The sequence below is a fragment of the Sus scrofa genome, chromosome 15, assembly GCF_054392235.1.
Source record: "Sus scrofa isolate SSC_HxYL_T2T_F1_AM1 chromosome 15, Sscrofa_HxYL_maternal_Yorkshire_Landrace_v2.0, whole genome shotgun sequence".
In the NCBI taxonomy this organism is placed as follows: Eukaryota; Metazoa; Chordata; class Mammalia; order Artiodactyla; family Suidae; genus Sus; species Sus scrofa.
In genome coordinates, this window is record NC_139397.1 from 98,803,653 (window position 1) to 98,827,570 (window position 23,918).

The 23,918-nt window shown below is 39.8% G+C and overlaps 1 protein-coding gene across 1 annotated transcript in view; it reads right to left on the reverse strand.

Moving 5' to 3' along the window:
• Positions 1-23,918, reverse strand: part of TTN (titin) — a 274,604-nt gene that overhangs the window by 225,057 nt on the left and 25,629 nt on the right. Inside the window, exons 19-44 of the mRNA XM_084999975.1 lie at positions 23,757-23,820; positions 23,426-23,641; positions 21,993-22,135; positions 20,816-21,021; positions 20,027-20,260; positions 19,672-19,916; positions 18,535-18,791; positions 18,248-18,412; positions 17,981-18,149; positions 16,181-17,874; positions 15,752-16,033; positions 14,975-15,241; positions 14,605-14,877; positions 14,219-14,482; positions 13,865-14,125; positions 12,007-12,267; positions 10,420-10,683; positions 10,066-10,326; positions 9,689-9,949; positions 9,037-9,297; positions 8,384-8,525; positions 8,126-8,291; positions 6,505-6,736; positions 4,467-4,751; positions 4,119-4,244; positions 111-299 (exon numbers count right to left, since the gene is read on the reverse strand). Coding sequence (XP_084856101.1) covers positions 111-299; positions 4,119-4,244; positions 4,467-4,751; positions 6,505-6,736; positions 8,126-8,291; positions 8,384-8,525; positions 9,037-9,297; positions 9,689-9,949; positions 10,066-10,326; positions 10,420-10,683; positions 12,007-12,267; positions 13,865-14,125; positions 14,219-14,482; positions 14,605-14,877; positions 14,975-15,241; positions 15,752-16,033; positions 16,181-17,874; positions 17,981-18,149; positions 18,248-18,412; positions 18,535-18,791; positions 19,672-19,916; positions 20,027-20,260; positions 20,816-21,021; positions 21,993-22,135; positions 23,426-23,641; positions 23,757-23,820 — 7,188 coding nt within the window. The remainder of the gene's footprint in view (positions 1-110; positions 300-4,118; positions 4,245-4,466; positions 4,752-6,504; positions 6,737-8,125; positions 8,292-8,383; positions 8,526-9,036; positions 9,298-9,688; positions 9,950-10,065; positions 10,327-10,419; positions 10,684-12,006; positions 12,268-13,864; positions 14,126-14,218; positions 14,483-14,604; positions 14,878-14,974; positions 15,242-15,751; positions 16,034-16,180; positions 17,875-17,980; positions 18,150-18,247; positions 18,413-18,534; positions 18,792-19,671; positions 19,917-20,026; positions 20,261-20,815; positions 21,022-21,992; positions 22,136-23,425; positions 23,642-23,756; positions 23,821-23,918) is intronic.

Genomic DNA, 23,918 nt, shown 5'->3' on the forward strand with positions numbered 1-23,918 from the left:
ATAATGGTAGGACCAGTGATGATTTACATGAAATCTTTAGTGTTTGTTACTGAATTTTGAGATTAGATCTATATTTAAATGGTTCTTAAAGGTTTTTTTTTTGACTGTACCTTCCAGTCTCAGAGTGGCTGTGCTTGATACTTGACCTATAGCATTACTAGCAACAAAAGTATAAATTCCTTCATCTTCTGGAAAAGCTTCAGCAATTTCCAATTGGTAAGTGTCTTCAAACTGAGTCATTCTAAAGAACCGAGAAGGCTTGATTTTCTTGTCTTTGCTGTACCAAGACACTTTTAGATCTGTATCACAAAAGAAAAAGGATGTTTAAGTCACAGGAACAAGCAGGTATTTTAATTTACCTGCAAACATAAAATTGATGATATTGGTGACTAATTTTATATTTATCCCAGTAGTATTATACTTTTCTTTTGAGCATGCCACATCTGATCTTACATGATTTCATTTCTAAGAAGGAAACATGATTCTAAGATAATGAGTTTGATATTGTCTCTCCCGGGCAAGGATCCTTTCTTACTCTTCCTGACACCTTCTTCCTTTGATGAACTGAGTGAAGCAGGAGGACAGGCCTGAACTGCTGATAACGAATGAGCCAAAGGGCAAGACCTGTCTTGGGAATGGACTTGATGCTTCTGGCTGGGCTGCCACTGCTGTGTTGGTCACTGGCCTCTCACAGCTTCTGTGAGGCTACCACACTGCCCCAGTTCCTCACTGCCACCACTCCATTATGTTTGGTCCCTAAATCTTGTTCACTCAACCTCCTGGACTCTGGCACAATCGACCCTCTTCTTCCTCCTGACTCCCCTCATTGTCAATACTTTCCAAGCTTATCTATTAGGATAGTCTCTCCCCTGGTCCCTTACCTCCAATCTCACCTTCCATATCTGTCTATTCTTCATTATCAGAATATTGCTTCTAAAAAGCAAACCTGATCACATCACCCAGGGGCTTAAAAACATTCCAGTGGCTCCTCAAAGTAAACAATATAAAATCTAAGGTTCTAAGCACAGAATACCAAGCCCTTTAGCCCTTGCCTTCTTTTCTGTTTTCTTACCCATTCATTACATCACTTTCCAAACATACTTAAACCACTGTGGCCAGCTCATGGAGTGTTCGTGCAAGCTTTTATGACTTTGTAAATGGTGTTCTATGCCTGGAGTGCCATTGTGCTCAATGATCCTGTTAATTCTTCAATGTTCAGTCCATGCATCTTTCTCCAGCTGTCTCCCAGACAGAGAGCTCTGAGTAGGTGGGCTGTTATAGCACTCACAATTTTGGGATCTAGTCGTGCAGGTGTATCTCCTCACCTACACAATGAGCTTCTTAAAGGCATGAGACAGGCCCTGGCACCTATAGAACTTCCTGGGTCTCAATAGCAGGAATACAAATGTTGGTAAAAGAATACAATGAAATAGATGCTTAAGTGAAAAATGGGTGGTCTTTGTTGCTAAAATAATTTTTTATCATTTTTCTTAGCTAGCTGTAAGCCTCCAAATGATACTTACTCATTATCTGCAGAATGAACAGTAGCAAAAAAACTATCTTTATTTACAAGTTTTAAAATTCCACTTTTCCAAATTGCTCTTCTACCAGTAGGTGGCACCAGAGACCGTCAGTAGACAATATTTTCACCCATAAAATCATCATTAGATTGCTCAGGACCATGCTCTTTCCTTCAGCAAGAATTACATTCCCCAAAATATGAGACAGGGGCTTCTCATATCTTTTTCCAAGTTTTACAAAGTGGAACTGCACTTACTTTCTTATGGAAATACCTAGTCAGAGGAAGTTATGTAAATATTTTCACAGTCTGAGGGGTATGACACTAATGTGATCTGGTAAGCTTTTATTCTAAGGCATTTTATTCAATGAATTTAGTTTTTGTCATACAGAAAATACCTTTATGAGAGGATGCTAAAAACTTCGTATGTGTAAAAATATTATCACACATACAGAGTTAATGATCTCATGAATTTATAAAGCCTGTTCAAACATTTAAAGACATCTATTACATAGAAAAGATGTTTTTCTCTTTCTACCCCAATTGGAGTCTTCTAGAGAGCTGCAAATGTATTTTTACAACACCTTAAAGGCAAACTATAAAATGATACATAAACTAAAAAGTACTATACAAAAATAGTTCAGACTACTACTCTAGACAATCCACATAGGCATGTATTTATTTGAAAACTTTCCTCTAAAAATTCAATAAATGGATAAATTCTTTAGTGTGGCTTTGGTGAATTTGATATTAAAATGCATTTTTATGGAGTTCCCTTTGTGGCTTAGCAGTAACGAACCAACTAGTATCCATGAGGATGTGGATTCAATTCCTGGCTTCGCTGTGGTGGTGTAGGTTGTAGATGTGGCTCAGATCTGGAATTGCTGTGGCTATGGCATAGGCTGTCAGCTGCAGCTGTATTTCGACCCCTAGCCTGGGAACTTCCCTATGCTGCAGGGGTGGCCCTAAAAAGCAAAAAAAAAAAAAAAAAAAAAAAAAAAAAGGCGAAAAAATGCATTTTTTCTTTATTGTGTTAGTAGGATATTATTTAATCAGTCCTCATTTCTTGATATTTACTATTTCTCAACAACTCTGTTCTGAAGCCACAAAGCCTATAGCATTTATCCATGTTGGTCACCAAACACTAGACTTTTATGTTTCTATAATTCCTCTCAATGGTTCCAATAAAATTAATGTATTGAGCCCCAGTCACTTGCCAGCCATGCCTATAAGTGCTTTATATACTTTATATCCTTTAATTATGCTCATAAAATCAAACAGGTCTATGTGGTTTCTAGATCAGTATCTCCATTCCAGAGGAGAAAATCTCTAGGTGATAGTAGCCCAAATGAAATGATAACTTGTTTAGGAAAATGGCTCTTGGCCATGCTGATCGGGTCCTAAACTAATGGGAGAAAACAGTATAAGCAAAACAAACTTATTAGGAGGGCTGTGAGATGCCTAAGTTTAGAGAATTTCTCTTTGAGGTAGTATCCAAAAGCCAGGAGAATGAGGGAGTCATTTTCATTTGGGATAAATGTGATTTACTTTGTTCCTCCCTGAGGTCAGTCGACAATCATCACTGGCTAGAAATGGGTCCAAACATTTTGTTCTACTAAAGTCAGACTCCTGGGTGAGGGGAGGGGCTGGTGGTACTTGGGAAATGTGCACCATTAAAAATCCCAATAGCTAACAGAAGAAAGGAGTACACATGATGGGAACTGTGCTACATGCTGACATGAGTTATCTAAAGTAATCATGATAATGGTTATTGGCCATTCAACAATCATTCTTCTGTCCAATCAACAATTACTTATTGAGTATCTACTATGTTCAGAGTTACTTGAGGGTTGGGATCCACCTTTGCTTTCAGAGAGCTTTCCTTCCAGTAGCTACTGCTTTTCAGATGCCAGGTTCTCTGTACTAAGAAAGAATCCCTGCCCTCTTGGAATGTACATTCCAAGATTTGAATGCAGTATTATCCTCATTTTCTTCATGAGGGAGAGAGGACCAGAGATATCATATATTTGCTGAAGGTCACACAGTGGAGTCAAGATTGGAATCCAACCTTTGTGATCATAATGCTCTGACTTTTGTCCACTACAGGATATTGCCTTCCAAAGGAATATGACTTTTTGCACAAGCACTGTCCATACACTGAATGACGTCTTACAGATAAATAGACCCTTCTTTTAAAAATATGTAGATGTCATTATACTTAATCTAATAATAATTGTAGGCTTTGTCATTTTTTTTCAAGAGATAACAAAAGTATAACTACAATCATAAGGGAAACATGATATTTTTAGAAGTTTAAAACCCTGAAAAAACATTGCTCTAATTTTTTGTGTGGTAAAAAAAAAACAAAACAATGCATAACATAAAACTTACCACCTTAACCATTTTTAGGTGTATGATCCAGTGGAAAACTCTGATCTAATTCTTAATTCAGTAATTCAAATAAGTCTTCTATAAGATGTCTGTTAAATTTCAAATTTTGCCTGAAGAGATGTTTGTAAGGGAGCAAAGGGTGAGAGAACCTTTCCCACATATCATTCTTTAAAAATATTGGCAATTCTACCTTTGCTTGTAAACCTACCTGTTCCAGAAACTCTGCAATGAAAATGGGCTGGCCGTCCCTCAGAAGTGACAGTATCCTGAAGTGGGGTGATGATGGCAGGAGGATAAACAGGCATTTCCTGATCAGGAGACACAACTTCTGGAACTAAAGAAAGGGACCACAAGACTCGTCAAGATGGACTCACCCTACAGATTGAGAATGAAGCGTACCGATTTATCTTAATTTATCTGGCAGTGTTTCAAAGTTCCCAAGTTGGGTAGTAATCTGCTTTTAAGAGTTCTAAATTGCATTTTAAATGCCCCAGGAGAATGCAAAAATAGGATTCTTAGTTTTTGTTTTAATGGAGAAATAGCAAGGCATTTCTACCTTCCACTGAGAGTGAGGCTGAGGTGGTGGCAACACCGTAGTCATTTTTGGCTTCACAGGTATAGACAGCCGCGTCCTCTGGGAAGGCTTCAATGAGCAAAAGCGTGTACTCTTGCCCATCATGAAGGAATTTGCACTTGAAACCAGTGGACAGCAGCTGCTCTTCCTTGTACCAGGAAATTTTGGGTTGAGGTCTGCCAGATATCACAGCACAGAAGCGGGCCGGCTTGCCAGACTGTACAGTAACAGGTTGGAGCTCCTGCAGAATTTGGGGTGGTTCTGGAGCTGGGGAGAAAAGAAAATAAACAGCCCGTGAAAAAACATGGAAATTCAGGAACGCCTAGGGAAATCTATGTTAATTTGTCACAGGTGGTTATGGGCTGGAAATAAAATTTTGAAATTGTGGTATCTTTACTTGCCTCAGAATATGAGAACATTCTTTGTGCTAAGCAAGAAGAAAACATTCGGGATTTAGTTCATAAGTACAGGGAATAGCCTTAAGATACTTTGGATGATGGAGGAGGGGTGCTGGGAGTGCTGAGTTTTTCAGTGTAACGTCATTACCCCTTTTCCTGGCTGGTGTCTGGACTTAGGGTGTCAATGGACAGTACCCTAAAGAATGAGAGAACAACTTCCACATGCTTTCTATTTTTAAAAGTCATTTGGACAAATCATGTGGTGAGGTGGCTGATCCTATTCAGGGTTGCTTGTTTTGCAAGCATTTGTGTATATGTCATAGTCATTTTTTTTTTTTTTGTCTTTTTGTCTTTTTGTTGTTGTTGTTGTTGTTGCTATTTCTTGGGCTGCTCCTGCGGCATATGGAGGTTCCCAGGCTAGGGGTTGAATCGGAGCTGTAGCCACCGGCCTACGCCAGAGCCACAGCAATGCGGGATCCGAGCCGTGTCTGCAACCTACACCACAGCTCATGGCAATGCCAGATCCTTAACCCACTGAGCAAGGGCAGGGACCGAACCCGCAACCTCATGGTTCCTAGTCGGATTCGTTAACCACTGCGCCATGACGGGAACTCCGTCATTTTTAATATACAGGCGCTAGTGAAGTGCAATCAGTCTGTATAAATGAATGAATGAATGTTACTTCAGATCTAGTTAAAGGCAATTAGGTAGATTTGTTTAAAAAAATATCAGCTTTCCTGTTATGCTACTTAAAGCACCTCAGTGTTGTGAGAGTGAGGGGAAGTGGGTATTTTGTGGAACCAAAAAATGGGGAGAAATGACTTCTGAGAGGCTGGTTTCTGACACAGCCGTATGGAAAGACCTTTACTTCTCTGTTCCTCAGTATCTCTAACACTAACATAGAAATAATAATAACTGGATACCACGATCACCAGTCTCCTAGGGACCGAGGGGATGTTAGCAACATGGTTCATTTTAGGAAATGTGAGATTATTCTTAGTGTTCCCTCATCTGCCTCAGAGGTATTTGTTTAGACAGACAGGACCCAAGGTCAGGATGGGGATGGAGGTTCCACTTTCTCTGTTTCCACGTTAGTTCCAGATCTAGGTCAGTCTCAAATTCAGCCCTAAGTTTTCTAAGGAGGAAAGTGGCTGGTTTAATGGTGCTCCTCTGAGGACTTGGTAGCATGTGGAACCCCTGTCTAAAGTCAGAGACCCTAGTCTTGGGGCTTGGGACTGGCCTGTGGCTCTCTAGATTCTCAGGTATGATCGACAAGAGGCTGAAAATGCCCTGTCCTTTGGTGGAGCTAGTAGTACTCAAGCAGATAGGGCCAAGGGCAGAGAACTAGAACAGCTGAGCGCTGTACCTAGAAATCCATTTGAGCTCCACTATAACTGTCACACACTGGAGTCAACAGTGTTGACCAACTAAAACCTAGCCATCAGGGGTTTTCTGGAAACAACATCTTAGCTACCATCAGTATAATGTGAAAATAAATATAGCTGCAAACATATGAGTACCATGGGTTCTTGAGAAATTGCCCAGGAACTAGCAGAACTTTAGTAAGTTGAAGGGGAGAATTATTACAGATGGAGGCAAAAATAGTTAATGTTGCTACCTACCATTGACATAGAGAGTAACAGAGCTCCTGTTCCTTCCTGCCACAAAGGTATATTCACCAGCATCACTGTGCCTGGTCTCAGAGATAAACATCCGGTGGATTCTTCTCTCCACCACATACTGGTGTCGTTCTTGAATTTGGAAATTGATTTCAATGCCATCTTTATACCAGTGAGCATCAACATCGTCTTCATTGACCTCAAACTCAATGGCAGCACGTTGTTTCTCTATAACCTTTTGATGGAGCAACAGAAAGAGAAAAGTGAAGCCCTGGTTTTCTGTCAGTTTTAACCTTTTAATAAAACAGCTCAATTGAAGAGCCTGCCAAACGTAACACATTATGATGTAGCAAGCTGGCTGGTTATAACACATTCTAAGTTTTCCTACCTATCCTTGGACAAATGGCACCCAAACTTTTGTAGAGAATCATGCTTACACAGAGGAAATGATTTCATCCTTAAATGTTTGCTTCTTAATTAATCATAAGAGAAATCATGACACTTTACATCTGAGGGCTGTTTATCATTGTCAAAGTTCTTTTAAGTTACTGTTAAATTTGATTTCATAGGATGTGAATAATATCTTTGTGGGCTAAGTAGGAACTATTATCCTTGCTTTTAAAAGTGAAGGAATTGGACAAGGTTCAGAATTGGACAATAAAGGATGGGAGACACATCCAGGTTACCAGAGTCTGCAATGAAATCTCTTCACCATGGCCTACGGCCTGTAATGCCTGGCTCTCTGGGGATGAGCAGCATGATACATATGACCTCTAGTGATTAATTTAATTTAATTTAATTTAATTTTTAGGGCCCTACGTATGGCATATGGAAGTTCCCAGGCTAGGGATCTAATTGGAACTGTAGCTGCTGGCCTACGCCACAGCCACAGCAACTCGGGATCCGAGCCACATCTATGACCTACACCACAGCTCACGGCAATGCCAGATCCTTAATCCACTGAGTGAGGCCAGGGATTAAACTGGCAACCTCAGGTTACTAGCTAGATTCAGTTCCTCTGTGCCACCACAGGAACTCCTGGACTCTAGTGATTCCTCGTTTTACACATTATCTCCTTTATTTCATGAAGGAAGACTAGCACTTATGAGGTCAAGCTCTGCATTTGCAATCAGGGGTAAAGCACTTGCTCCGCCTCCCAGCTAGGAACCCAGCTTTGCTCAAACTGATGTTCTTCCTGGACCTCAGAGGGAGTGCTCCCATCCCAGCCCTTGCACACCTGCCACTGCACAGTGGAAGGCTTCTGAGAAAATGCCACCTTGTTCTGAATTCCCTTAATTCTCGTTGCTGTACGAACACCACAATTTGAATTTTTCTTGTTGGTACTACTTGGCAAGTGGCCACTTATTAGACAGTAAAGTTTCTACAGCTGCTTTCATTAAAGTATTTTGACATCTGCTAAGGACACCCTTCTTCCCTAAGTGAAAGAAAACTGTGACTACACTGATGTCAGCATACAAGTGTGAGCCAATAGGCAGGGAGAAGCTGATTTCATTCTGTAGAAGACTAAGGTTAGAAAATTTGAAAGTCAAAAAATTAAATGATAAAATTATAGACTAGGAGCCACTGATGATCTCTCCAAAAACTCCAGCACGTGGACAGTTACCTGAACCTCCCTTTTAATGCTTCGGATGCGAACATCTCTGCCCTCTACGTAGAGGTTAGCAGTCGACATGTTGCCTCCTGCCACCACAGAGTACTGCCCGGCATCAGACATCCGGGTGGATGGGATCAGAAGGCGGTGGACGTATTTCTCCTTCTGGATCTTTATTCTATGGAGGAAATGGAAATTGAGGTTTAATGTAGGATGATGACCCCAAGGGAACTAGGCATCACTGGGATGTGGCAAAACAAACCAACCCACCTGTCCACAAGCTGTAGCTCTTGGCCATCTTTCATCCACTGCACAGTGATGTCAGGTTCCGAAACTTCACATTCAAACATGGCTCGCTTCTTCTCAAGAACCTTAATGTCCTTAATGTGTTTCCTAAATTCTATGTGACGAGCTGGAGAAGAGCATGTAAAAAAATTAACCTTTCTAACAGCATTGCCAAGATACAATTCACATACTATACAATTCACTCTTGAAAGCATAGAGTTTCAGAACTTTCAGAACATTCAGAGTTGTGCAATCACCATCATAATCAGTTTCAAAGCATTCTCATTATCTCACAAAGAAATCATGCACCCTTTAGCCCTCCCAGCCCTTCCTAATGCCCTCCTTTCACACTTTGGCACCAATCTATAACCCTATAGATCTGGGCATTCTGAGCTTTTTCTACACCTGGAATCATACGATATGTGGTCCCCTGTGATGGGGCTTCTTTCATTTAGAATAAAGTTTTTTAAGGTTCACCAATGTTGTAGCACACATAGTGCTTCCTTTTAATTGCTGAATATATCTCATTGCATGGATATACCTCATTTTACTTATCTGTTTATGAGCTGATGTCCTAACATTTTATATAGTGTGTCTGACATTTGTTTTTTATGGATATGACATTTACGAAACCATACCTTCCACATAAAGAGTGGCTGTTGAGGTAGCTTTTCCAGCCACAAAGGTATACTCAGCAGCATCCCCAAAGTGAACATTCCTGATGTTCAGTGAGTGGGTGAGCTTTTTGGTGCGCATCTGGCACCTGTCTGTTGATTTGATTTCCACACCGTTCTTTAGCCATTTGTAAGAGATGCCTTCATAGTTCACCGTCACCTCAAAGGTAATGGTATCTTTTTCTTCAGCATTGATGTCCTTCAGCATGGATGTAATCATGATTGCTGCAAAGGAGGAAGGAAACACCCAAGATTTTGTGTCTATATAATGTGGGTTATGACAGGCACAGAATGAAAATTTGAGATGCTTTTAGTGTGTCACAGTTAAGGTGATCACAGTTCAGAGAGATGAGCCACGATATCTTCCAGGTACCCCTCTACAGGACAATGCCAAGTGAGAGAGGAACATAAAGAGCAAGCAATAGACACAGGAGTATCTTTAAAGGGGGTCTGTCAATACTACTCTAATTGAAAAGTTATCCCAGATGGAGGTGTCAGTGCCTAATTCAGTGCAAATACACTGTAGATATTTCAATCAAGATAGATAGCTGGTCAGAAATGGAAAGTGCAAGATACAGAATAACAACAGGTCTACTAGACATTCTGTTTAACTTACGAGTCACTTTCAGGGTGGCGCTGACTTGGTCATTGCCACAGACAAATGTGTATTCTGCTGAGTCCTCCGTGCTGGTGTTCATGATGATAAGCTGGTGGAGCTTGCCCTGCACCACTATCTTGAACTTCTCACTCATCTCAATCTCCACACCATTCTTCAGCCACATGGAAGGCACATTGAAGTGGGAGACTTCGCACTCGAAGGAGGCGGTTTTGGTTTCAGGGACCTCGATGTTTTTCATGGTTTTTGTGATATGTAATGCTTGGGAAAATCAGAGAGCACTTCAGTTAATATATTTTATTAAAGAGAAAGATGAAGCAAATGAATGAATATATGGGGATTCCCTAGAAATGCCCCAAAGGCTGCCTCATACTTACTCTCCACAAATAGTTTAGCTTTGCATTCCAACTGCCCCACCACAGCGGTATACTCCCCAGCATCTGAGGGGGAAATATGCTGTAGCATCAGTTTGTGCACCTTCCTTTCTGAGACCAGCCTGTGTTTGTCACTCGGCTTAATCTCCACGTTCTTGTGGAACCATTTTACTGGCACCGTGTCATGGGAAACACTGACTTCAAAGGACACAGTGGCATTTTCCAAGGCAGTCACATCCTTTGGCTTCTTAATGATCTTGACAGCTGGTGAGAAAAGTTGAAGCAGTTTAGTCACATGGTGAACTTTACAGGAACTGGGAGTTGGCTACTGGTGAAAGTGTTTCTAAGTCAACTTACTCTCAACGTGAAGTCTGGCACTGGCCCCCAGCCTTCCAAGCTTGAAGCCATAAACAGATTCATCCACAACGGCACAGTTTTTAATTCTCAGAGAGTAAGTTGTTCCTTTGACTGAGACAGTGTACTTGTCATTGGATTCCAGCACAACCCCGTTTCTGATCCACTGGACACCTTTTACGTTAGGGTGTGTGAGCTCCACAGTGAAAACAGCATCCTGCGTCTCTGTTACTGTGAGGTTCTTCAGAGTCTTCTTAATTTTAACAGCTGAAGACAAATTTATGATTGGTTTAGAAAATAAAGATGATACTATCAAGCAAGACAAGTCCTGAGTGAGATCATTACCTGGTCATTTGCAAGTGAATGGTTATCAACATTTTTCCAGCTATGTAGTCGCTTTAGAAATTTTTTCGATTTTTTTTGTTAAAGTGTGGTTGATTTACAATTTTGTGCCAATTTCTGCTGCACAGCAAAGTGACCCAGTCATACATATATACTAATTCTTTTTCTCATTATTTTCCACTATGTTCTATCTCAAAAGATCGGATATAGTTCTTTGTGCTATATACAGCAGGACCTCATTACTTATCTGTTCTAAAAGTAATAGTTGGCATCTACTAACCAAATTCTCGTCCATTCCACTCCCTCTCCCTTAGCAACTACATAGAGTTTTTAAATGCCACTCTGAGATTATTCAGGAAAACCTGGGATCCAGTTTGAAATGTACTTCGTATAATGATTTTTTTTTTTTTTTTTGTCTTTTTGCCATTTCTTGGGCCGCTCCCGCGGCATATGGAGGTTCCCAGGCTAGGGGTCTAATCGGAGCTGTAGCTGCCAGCCTACGCCAGAGCCACAGCAACGCAGGATCCGAGCCGCGTCTGCGACCTACACCACAGCTCACGGCAACGCCGGAACCTTGACCCACTGAGCAAGGGCAGGGATCGAACCCGCAACCTCATGGTTCCTAGTCGGATTCGTTAACCACTGCGCTACAACGGGAACTCGCGTATAATGATTTTTTAATATGTGAATTAAATGAAATTTGCATAGCTGTATACTAATAGCTTAACTGATGGTTGGAAAAGAGTGAAAAAAGAACACAGAAGGAGAGCATCTAATTTAGTTGTTGCATAGAGCTGGAACCTAAGAAACGACTTCTTCACATAAATTCATCTGATAAGCAATTTTGCACCTTGTGGTATGTGGCTCAGAAAGAAAGTCTGAGAGTTTATGATGATTTTATGAAATAAGGATTTATGGTACCCAGAATGATTACACCACTGGACTTTTTTTTTAATGATTTTTTTCCTCATTATAGTTGGTTTACAGTGTTCTGTCAATTTCTACTGTACAGCAAAGAGACCCAGTCACACATATACATACATTCTTTTTCTCACATTATCCTCCATCATGTTCCATTACAAGTGACTAGATATAGTTCCCTGTGCTATACAGCAGGATCTTATTGCTTATCCACTCCAAATGCAATAGTTTGTATCTATTAACCCCAGACACCACTGGACTTTTAAAATAACTGTCAAAAATACGGTATGATTTGAAATGGGTAAATCTGTCACTATAATCACTGACCTTCAACTTTGAGTTTGGCAGATGTTTTAGAAGTGGCCACCTTGTAGGTATATTCTCCAATGTCATCCAGCTTGGTGGCAGCAATGACAAGTCTCCTTTTGTGGCCATCAGATTCACTTCTGATGCTTTTACTCAGAGGGAGGTGTTTACCATCTTTCAGCCATTCGCCTTCAGAATCGGGGTTGGCAACTTCACACTCAAATACAGCTTCCTGGGATTCAGCTACAGTCTGATCTGTGAGTGGCTTAGAGATGGCACCCCCTTTGGGACAAAAGAAACACATGTGTGAGTCCTTTACACATATTTATATAATATAGACATCTTTGCATAATTAAATATAAAATATCAAAATTTAAAAACACGATTTGGAACATCACGAAACATCTAATAAAATTTTTTTTTGCACACACTGAGAGGGCATCACAGAAACCCACATTCTAAGTAAACATCACTGATAACCAGGGAAAATACTGGAATCGGGAAGGTTTTGCAAAGGAAAAGCAACTGTTAAGTTGCATAGAATTCTGAGAATCTTGATGTGCAGTACACCTCACGGATGGCCTCTAACTCACTTCCTTCTTCTTCAAAAGCATTCTGCCTAAGTCTTCTAAGGATGATTTCCTGGAAATATGTCTCATATTTGATTGGCAAAAATTATGCTGAACAAAATGTCTAGTCATCAATGTTTCTAGAAGATTAGGGATCACTATGTACAAAAAAATCACTGTTTCAATAAATGTCATCTCTTCCATGAAAATATCCCTCACTGCCTCCAGTGCCATCATCTACTGGAAGAAGTAATTACTCCTTCAGCAATTCAGTTGCTGATGTTTCTCTCTCTCTCAATTGTGAATTCCTCCAAAAAAAATCATACATTATTCATTTTTGTATTCTGAGTTCCCAGCACTGTTTGATCCAAGATAGTTACTTAAAAAACATTTGGTAAAATCACATAGGGGCTCATGGTTTTTTGTTATTTTCATGCATTTAAAAACATGTAATTTATATTAAATGTATCACAGTGCAGGATCTGAAATTTTGTTTCAGAAGTCTTTTTCATGGTTAAATTTCTGAGGAAATCTTACAATGTAATGAAGTGTAAACCATGAAACGCTCATATCAAAGACACACTATTCCCATTGACTTACTGATATACCAGATGTCATAAACTGCACAAATTAATCTCAATGTCATATTCTAACTCCTCAGCATTTATTTATTTTTCAATTTAATTTAATTTACTAGGGACTTCTGCTGAATGAGGATGGTTTATTTCATATCACAAGAAAGAGACCCAGTTACGTATACTGAGTTAGATTTTTAAGATACTCACTGGGTTCATAAAATAGGAGGAGAATAAAAACAAAAGTGAAAGAAAACAAGAGTGATGAAAGGAACTATGTCTTTAGAATAGGAGAGTTTAAATAAAACATTTATTGATCATCTATCATGTGCAACATATTGGACTATACAAAGGTGAGAAAGGAGCAATTTCGGATTTTCCAATTATACTCAGGTGTGAGAAGAAATGGTGACTTAGGCAAGTATGTGAGTAAGGGCCGTGAAAGAGACATACATAAAGCAATCCTGATTTAGGAGGAGTAAGAACTTATACACATGGGAAAATCAAGGAAGGCTTCACAGAGGAGATGACATTTAAGGTTGGTCTTCCTGGAAGAACCTTTAGAATTTAGGCTGGTGGGGACAGTAGTGAGGGTACTATTGGTTTTGAAAACAGCATAAGCAGAGGCAGGGAAGTGGGAAACTGGTGGGAATTTGGGTGAAAATGGTCAATAATTTCTTAAGTTAAAATGACTGCTCCATAGAAGAACTTATATTAAATGATAAATGTACTAACCTGCCACGGTAAGTTTTCCAGATGTCCTATTTTCACCAGCATAAAATGTATACTCCCCTTCATCATCTTTCATCATGTTTAGAACTGTCAACTTATATATTTTTCCATGGGCTTCAATTTTATATTTAGAACTGGGTTTGATTTCCTTGTCCTTAAAATTCCACAGCACATCAATTCCTGAGTGGGACAGCTCAACCTCCAAGACCACATTTTGGGTTTCTGTACAGGTAAGGTCATGAAGACCTCTGATAATTTTAATTTCTGGGGGAAAAATAAAATAATCACTTGGTTACTATTATACCTGGAAAACAGAATGCTTAAAACAATACTAAGCTAGATGGAAAGAATCCTTACTTTCTACAGAGAGATTACAGCTGGTTTCAACTCTGCCAACCATGAGCTTGTAAGGTCCTTCATCTGAAGCATGGGTCCGGTTAATCACAAGTCGCTGCTTAGTGCCTTTGACAATGGCATGCACACGATCATCAGGCTTGATTTGCTCATCATTTAAGTACCATTTAACAGAAGTCACATCAGGGACTGAGACCTTACATTCGAGCACAGCCTTGGTGCCCTCAATCACATTAACATCCTTTAGGGGTGTTATTACATCAACACCTGCAAAGCCACACACACAAATGAAAGTTTTATGAATATGAATTTTGTTTGAAATGTGTGCTCATGAGAGGTCCCCACCTCAGGGCACAGGGTACACCTAAAACCACATAAATTACACTCACTGTAGACAGAGACGCGCCCACTGGTTGACAGTCCGAGGGCTGGGATGGTGAAGGAGTAATGGCCAGCATCCTCCTTAGTCATGTCTTCAATAAGCAGCATGTGTGACTGTTTGTCTATCACAATGTGAACCCTGTCACCTGGCTGCACTTCTTGGCCATCTTTCATCCACACACCTTCCACATTCTCTAAGGAGACCTTAACTTCAAGCTGCACGATGTCACCCTCGCAGACTTTTTGATCACTAAGTCCTTGGAGGATAGCAATGGGGCGGGCTGTGAAATACAGGGAGAGATAAGAATGTTGGGATCATTTTTGATCAATAAGCCATAATGATGCTCACTGCAAGCTGACTGCAAGGGGGAGACTTACGTTTCATCTTCAGTTTGCAGGTTGTCTTCTTCCCATCAACAACAAAGCTGTATTCTCCCTGGTCCTCTTTGGTCACATCCTTGACTGTGAGGTTCTGACGACCACGGCGAGATGTAATTGTGTACTTGCCATTGGATTTCAGCTCCACACCATTATGATACCATTTGCCTTCTATATTTTCTGGGGTTATAATGCACTCTAACTCTCCTGAAAATGATTCTGGAACTTCTATGTCCTGAAGTTCTTTCACAAACTCAACAACGGCACCTGAGGCATGAAATAAGGTGAAGTTAATTTCTCCAGAGAGCTATGCATCTAGACTTAGAATAGAGAAAATTCTTTGTAAATATCACCCATACCATCAGGAATATTTTTAATATCTAACTGCTGGACTGAGAAATTGTCAGTTGAAAATGGTTGTTTTAAGATTATTTTTAATGCACAGAATTATATTTCAATAAAAATAGGACATCAAAATAACCTTGCAATTTAAAAAATCTGAGTCGAAAAAGAATGTATGTGTATATGTGTGTGTGTGTATGTAACTGTGCCACTGTGCTATACAGTATAAAGTTGACAGGACACTATAAACCAGCTGTAATGGAAAAATAAAAATAAAAAAAATCCGAATCATCAACAGTCTTAATCAGTAGTATAAGCTATAGAATCCAATTCCCAAGTAATTCTTTTTATGAAGTGAAAATTGCATGACTGATCTGATCACATACCAAGGGTGACTTTAAAACTTAAGTGAACAATGAAATCAGTATTTACTACCTTCGACAATAAGTTTAGCCGTTGTTTTTACATTTTCGTCTTCCACAAGTACACAGCTATAGTCTTCAGCATCAGAAGCGTCGATGGTCAGCACAGAGAGGAAGTGAACTTTCCTGTCAGAGTGCATCCTATATTTATCGCCCGTGTGAACCTCCACACCGTCTTTATACCATTTCACTTTGACAAATGGCTCTGAGGTTTCACATTCAAAGGTTGCCATGGTGTCTTTTTCCTTAGCAACGACATCTTGTAATTCCTGTGTGAAAGTGATCAATTGCTTGGCTATAAGAAAAAGGAAGAGAAAAAGCACATTTTAGTAGGATAAACTCATGATTTGAATAATGAGAAAAGAAAATAAAAAGAAACACACTACTGGCTATTCACAGATACACAGAGACAGATCCACCAAATGAAAGGAATTCAAATTACCCTGGACGAGTAAGAAAGCATGGCTGGAGGTTTCCCCAGCTATATTAATGGCTTTCACCATGATGCTGGCGGAGTCCTCAGCCGTCACATCTCTAATGACCAGCTCACAAACATTGTCTTCAGGCCAGTACCAGTAGATTCGGTCTGAGCGTTCAATCTTTACACCATTTTTGTACCACTCACATTCAGGGTCTGGTTTTCCCACCACTCTGACCCGGAAATGTGCATCAGATCCTTGGCCCACAGTTTGGCTTTGGATTCTTTCAAAGATTTTGGGGGCCTCCATACTAGGACTTAGTTCAATTTTATCAGGTTTAAAAGTTGGGATGGTGATTTTGCCTTCTTCAGCAAGGGCTTTCTTCTCCTCTTCAGTTAACTCTTTGGTCCAGTGGAGAAGTTCCTCTTTTGTCTTCCTTAGAAGTTCCTCATAGGATTCATCCTTCTTACGCGACTTGAGCTCCACGGCAGTTATGGCTTCATAATACCCCTCCTCAGTCCTGCGCTTGAACTTACTACGCAGCTCTTCTGACTCTTCGGGCACTTTTTCATGGGTGATTCTTTCGGCCCTTTTCAACCTGACAATTTCCTTGGTTTCGGTGGTGTCGACAGGTCTGTCTACTTTTTGTACTTCAAACTGAAGTTTTCCAGGTTCATGTATGTGAAACTCGGGCTTTGGCTCAGGGGCTCGTCTAAGGACAGATCTAAAGTCTTCCCTCTGCTGGATCTCAAGCTTCACTTTATGCTCTGTCACACCTTCAGGGTTTTCTGCGGTAACCTTGACTTCACCTGTATCATATGATTTGCAGTCCACGATGTCCAGATAATGAATGCCATCATAGCGGACTCTGAACCTTTTGCTTTTGCGGATGAGCTGCCCATTGAGGTACCAGTTGACTTTGGGCTGAGGGTACCCTGTCACCCGGCAACGGAATCTGGCAGTCTCCCCTTCAAGCACTCTTACTGGCTCTGGGAACAAGACAATATCTGGCTTTTGCTTCTCTTTTTGATCGGTGGTTACACCTGTAAGGGCACCTTCATGAGCCATCCGCTCTAATTCTTCAATTCTCTGTAAGCCTTTCCTCCCCTCAGGCAACTGAGATTCTTCTACAAGACTCTTCTCATCTTTAACAATAAGGGTCGCGGATGTGTGATCGGTTCCATATTTGTTGGTAGCTCTGCAAGTAATGACACCACTGTCTCTGGAATATGCAACTCCATAATCAAGGCTGCAATACCCGAATTCATTGATCATACGGAGCCTATTGGCTGCTTCAAGTGGCTTTCCATCGTGGAGCCATTCCACCACCATCGTAGGGTCACCGATGGGCGTTAGCCTGCATTCAAAGTGGGCAGGTCCAAAGCGCTTGAGTCTTAAGGAAGTGAGTTTTTTCTTGAAAAATGGCTTCTGCTGTTTCTCTTTGTCATAGAGGTCACCCTCTTCCCACTGCTCTTGACCGTATCGCAAATGGAGGGGCTCCAGTTCTGGGGCTGCAATCTCCTTTGCTCTATATGTCCCTCGTGGGATGATTAATCTTCTCTCTGGCTCAGGCTCTGCAAACTCAACTTCCACATTTACTTTGCATCTTGTAGTGTCTCGGCCAGCCTTATTAATAGCAGTTGCAGTGTACCAGGCAGAGTCTTGGCTGACGGTGGAATCGATTTTAAGGGCAGCTTCTCCCTTGGTGCCTTCAATTCTATAAAAAGTGAAAAATAAATAATCAATACAGAAGTAGTTGTTCCTTCATTGGTTACTGGATTTGTGGAATGAGAGTAGTTTTGTTATTTTTCAAGCAGAGTTACCTGATTTTTGGATATTTATGAGGTACAATAATCTCACTGTTTTTCAACCATACAATGTCAGGGTTGGGGTTACCCGTAGCTCTGACTTTCATCTCAAGCCGGGAACCTTCCTTTACATTGACATTTTTCAGTTTTTCCACAAACACTGGTTTTACTTGATGTTCCACAGCTGAAAGAGAAAGGTCGTGATTCAGAGTGAGTGGGGCTGGACAACCTGTTTATACTCAAGCGATAAGATAATTTCTTTTTTATCTTAAGAGCAAATACCTTCCACAGTTAAAATCACTGAAATTGAAGATTTGCCTGCCCTGTTTTGGGCAACCACAGTCCATTCCCCAGAATCACTGGGTGATGCAGGGACAATAATTAGGGATTGGGTACCATCTTCCTTAATGACTACTTTATGCGTATAGTCATTAACAATTTGCTGGCCTGTAAAAGAGAATAAGTAAAAAAAGAAGACATGTTAAAATAGTTGTTATTTTTAAATTGTTGGACACACCTGGAAGCTTATTTTTGTGTTTAATGATTTGTGAGCAAAAACATATTCTTACCATTGTGAAACCAAAAGGTCTCTGGCATAGGTCGACCTACAACCTTTAAGTCAAATCTGGCGGTTTGCCCTTCTAAACATTTGAACGAAGTGGGTTTCAATACAAAGACTGGCTTATACAGCCTCTCAAGTTGTGACTCATCTGTCTCTTCCAGCCTGCGTCCAGGGGACAGCCGTGCGGGGGACATCCGCGCAGGTGACATCCGTGCAGGGGAAATGCGTATGGGAGATCTGCTCACTGAACGAGGAGAGATGGATCTAAAAAAAGAAGGCAAGCAGAATATTTTCATGAGTCACAGAGAAAACTTAGCAAAATAAACCTCATTTTTTGGTGTCATTTTAGAATTTACTTTGTGTACCTATTAGAAGGAACTGTAAACTCAGGGGGACCCAAAATGAAATACACTGTTATTGCCCTCAAAGCGATGCTGTTCATATACCATCAATCCACTCAGCAGTTATTCAACACAACCAGGAACCCAGCCTCAAAATCTTAGAATGGTCCTCAAGACAGTCTTTCCTTTAACACATGGATTTAATTAGACACCAAACTTTTTTGGTTCAACTACCAAAATATCTCAATAGGTATTGGTTGGTTAAATAAACAAATGAATATGTTTACAGAAAAAGAAAAATATACCTCTTTATCCTAAAAGGGGAAAAACACAGAAACTATATTTGAAAAATCCCCAAACACTATCTATACATTACAGCCAGATTGGCTTGGATTGGATTTCAAGTGCCAGCACCACCATTCAGGCTGGATGAACTAAGGCAATTTTCATAGGAGCATGGGGATTCAATGCTCCAAGATAGGAATAATAATCCACACACTGCAGGGGCGTTGTATAAATTAGGGATAATACAGGTGTTAAATAAACCTTTATAGTTTTCATTACATTAGCTATAGCATGGCAAAATAAATAATACGCTACACAATAAAAATGCTTTGCTAATCTTCCATTGGGGCAAGAAATAAAAACTAGGCAATCACCGGTACTGCTAATGGTGAATTTCTGTGCCACCTCAGCCTTCAATTCCCTACCCCCACCCATGCCACAGTAGCAATTTGCTACTGAGATATTCTGTGTTTTAAAGAATTTAAATACTAATCAACTTGAATTGTCATGAGTCTTACCTGATTCTGCTCACTGGCTCTGGTGTGGGTATGTAAGTCGGAGCACTAAGTGGCGCGGCAGGCTCCACATACAATTTCCCTGAGCAAATAGCATTTCCTTTAATATTGCTCGCAAAGGCAGTATAGATGCCTTCATCTTCTGGAAGAACAACAGGAATGCGCAGACTAGCTCTGCCATCCTGCAGGAAGTCCATATGGTATCTCTCTCCATGTCTGATGCGCTTGCCATCTTTGTACCATGCAATCTGCAGATAATATCATGCATATGTCAATAAAATTTAGATAAAATAGCTATATTATAAGCTATTTGTGTCTTTATTATAGCATGAAGATACGATCAATTATTATATTTTACCTTGGGTAATGGATACCCAGACATCTTGCAATGAAAAGTAACACCCATCCCTTCAAGAATCCTGTAATTCTTGACTCTTAAATCAAATCCTGCTTCAATAGCTTCAGATTCAGAAATGTCAACTGCCATTTTTTCTTCTCCGTCTTCTTCAAGAAGTTCTTCTAATGTAGTCTTTATTATTCTGTACTCAATTTCTTTAATAAGTCTCTCTTCAAAGGAAGAAATATGGAATTCCTATGGAGCAAAAAAGAACAGCTTGTTAAAAAGATGTACCCTGACTTATAGAAATCCTTTAAGAGTATTCACTTCAGAAATAAGATTTAGTTAAAGTTTTTAACTGGGACAAAAATCTAGAAGGCTTTTTTGGGATCTGTTTTTGCCTTTTAAATTTGGTTTTCAATGAGAACGAGAGGGGTCTCTGTTTTGTTTTTTAATCTGCATTATAGTCATCTTTGTCACTTCATGCTGTGGCATCTTAGGTCAGTGGTATTTTAAGAGTATGGGTTATATTTGCAATGTTTATCCTAGAGATGAAGGAATCTTGACAGTAATGAACTTTGTTGTACTAGTGTTTGTTTTTTCCTGCATATATGTAATTTCAGTTTCTAAAGTCATATGTGCAACATGTTAAGAAGATAAGGAAACTTGTCAATAGTGAACCTAGACCTGCTATAGTATCCTAACCCTGACCCATCTATGAAAATGAAAATATTACACAAAAGGAATGGCATTGTGGGGCAAAAGTATAATTTATAAAATGATTCACTTGGTCATTATTGTTATACTCACCTGGTCTTCCACAAAAGTTCTGACCATTACTGTGTCTTTGGCCATTTTCTTCCTAATCAAGGCCTGTTCTTTTTCATACTCCTTTTCATACTCAGAGTACACATATCCAGGTGCTATTTCTCCAACTTTAGGTTCTTGTACAAATGCAGTCATTTGTGTCTGGTAAAGCATTTCTTGCTGGGACCTCATCAGTGACTCATAATCAGCTAGGAGTTAAGAACACAAGTTAATTTTTAATGTTCTTATGAAAAAGCCTTCATGCTACTGTTCATTCAAGCAAGGCCTACACTAGGGAAAGCTGATAACCAAAAGCCAGATTTTCAAAATTTTATCATCAAAGTGCTCAGTGTAGACTTATTAGGTTGAATTTCAAAACCAAACTTACATTAACAAGTCAAAGTAGCCACTACTATTATAGAAAAAAAATCTATATTAGCAATCACTCCTTTGGGATCTATCCTAGAGGTCTTCCTAATTTGCCCTGTGGATTTTGGGAATACATTTATCTTTCTGGGTCTTGAGGGCTTTATCTGCCAAATGGGGATAATATCCTAACTTTCTCTAAGGGGTTTTGTGCAGGTCAAATGAGACAGAGTGTAGGACGGTCTATTATAAACCTGAATACCTAAGCAAAGGTAATGGAGACACACAGATACATTTTGTTTGGCCTAAATGCTGTTATACTTTTTTTTCCCCAAAAATTACATATGAATATTGAAAATTGTGATTTCTAGCTTTTCTTTAAAATATTGGAAGCTCTAACAACACTGAGCCTGGTTACAACACATTGGAGGTGGGGAGCTACTCCCCCCTGGAGGCAGGGCATGTACTTTCCAGTTTGTCATTGTCTTCATTATGCTCACATTATCTGTTTGGATCTGGAAGGCAACTGAACTTAGAGTTTCCGCATTTTTCAAAGGCATGATGTGCCTTGAAGTAAATGCACCAAGAGGAAACTATTGTTAGAAGATTTTAAGTTGAGCACCAATTCGGCTTTTGAGGCTGTGTGATCTAAAACACTTCCTATACAGCTGAGGCCAAGATATGGGTCAATGGGGACGGAGCCAGTATCAGAACCAGGAAATTGCATCTGGCCTTTTGACAATCACACAGCACTGCTACTTCTCTGCATTTCCATTCTTATCATGCTCATGGAACCACTTGGAGTTGCACTCACCTTCTTCAAGCAAGGAGGCAGATGCAGAAGTTTCTCCATGCTTATTCCGAATAACAATAGTGTATTCTCCGGCATCATCAGCAAAAGTCATTGAAATCACCAGTTTGCATTCACCAGTTTGTTTGTTGTAACTCACTTTGTATCTTTATGGAAGCGAACAAACAAAAACCCTTATGTGAGTAAAATAAGTGATCTTTATGTGAATAGCCCTTATGTGAGTACAATAAACCTTATGTGGATCTGTGATATAAAATTCAATAATTCTAAACATGGGACTAGGCTCCTCCACAGAATATAAGATTGCTGAAAATTGTGGGAAATGCCTGGACAAGAGTATGAGGGCCAAGCAAGTTAAAATCTTCATTTTAAAGAATATTCATATATTCTTTAAAATAAAAATAGAATATGATATTAATAGAATCAACCATATGGAAATAAGGGGCTTTGGTGTTTATGTCAGCAAATGATGAGGTCATTTAAATACTCAGGCATTTCTCTTTGCTCATTGTTTTGTTCATTGTTTTATGTGAAGATCAAATGAATAATCAAAAAAACAAATCCCTTTAAACATTTCAATATTAAGCCTTTGGTACACTATAGTTGTTATTAAGACATGACAGCTACATTTTCAGATTTTAGGAAATTCAAAACAAAATTTTATATTAAATTGCAGCAAATTTATGAGCATAGATTTTCACGTATAACTAGCTTTCTTCTTCATTACATGACCTTTTTTCTTTTATCTTTTAGTGACTTAATTATTATGCATTTTTATTGAAAGTTGTTCCAGATATTTTCTAGAAGGATATGTTGTGCATGTGTGTGTGTGTAAAATACCACAACATTTTCTATATTTCACTAGCACTATAAATGAATCAAACTAGAATATAAGGAAATAGGAGTTCCATCGTGGTGCAGTGGAAACGAATCCGACTAGGAACCATGAGGTTGCGGGTTTGATCCCTGGCTTTGCTCAGTGGGTTAAGGATCCAGCATTGCCGTGAGCTGTGGTACAGGTTGTAGACGCGGCTTGGATCTGGCGCTGCTGTGGCTGTGGCGTAGGCCAGCGGCTACAGCTTCAATTAGACCCCTAGCCTGGGAACCTCCATATGCTGCAGGTACGGTCCTAAAAAAAGGACAAAAAGACTAAATAAATAAATAAATAAAACAGTCTAGGATGTCAAATAGGCAGTGTATTTCAAGAAGATTTAAAAAAAAAGAATATAAAGAAATATATTTTGGTCACATAGCTTTGTTTCTTAATAAGACTTCATATAAAAACATGAAAATAGTTCGAAGTGCACACTGAAGGCTCCATAAGGAAAGAACCTACTTTTGAGGGCTAGTGGGATAAGTAAACACTACTTCTCTCTCAGCTTCCTATACACATCAGACAAATCACAGAGAACTCTATCATTCAGCCATCAAGATACCTGTATCCACTGGTCAGAGGAACGCCAGACTTTTTCCAGTAGACATGGGGCTTTGGGTTGCCTCCAACTTGGCATTCAAACACAATGCTCCCGCCTTCCACCAGTTTCTGGACCACTGGTTTTGTAATAAAGAAAGGGGCAGCTGGTTCTCCAGGCGCTGCTGGTTCCTCTGCGATGCTAGTATCTGTCATTACCACATCTCTTGACTCAATAAAGCTGGAAAGAGAATTTCCTCCATATTAGCTTCTGGACTGCAAACTACAATACTAAAGGGGTTGAAAAAATCAAAACTGTACTACAACAAAAGCTCATTAGCCAAAGAATGTGTTACCGTTTCTCTTCTGTGGTAATTTTCTCAGCCACAGCTGTTGTTTCCTTTTCAAACTCTTCTGACACTGGAAGAAGACAGAAGTTTCTCTTGTAAGTCAGGCATGTAGTTTTGTTTCATTAGTGACCTCTGCTTAGTATGAGAGTTAAGTGGACCCCATACTCT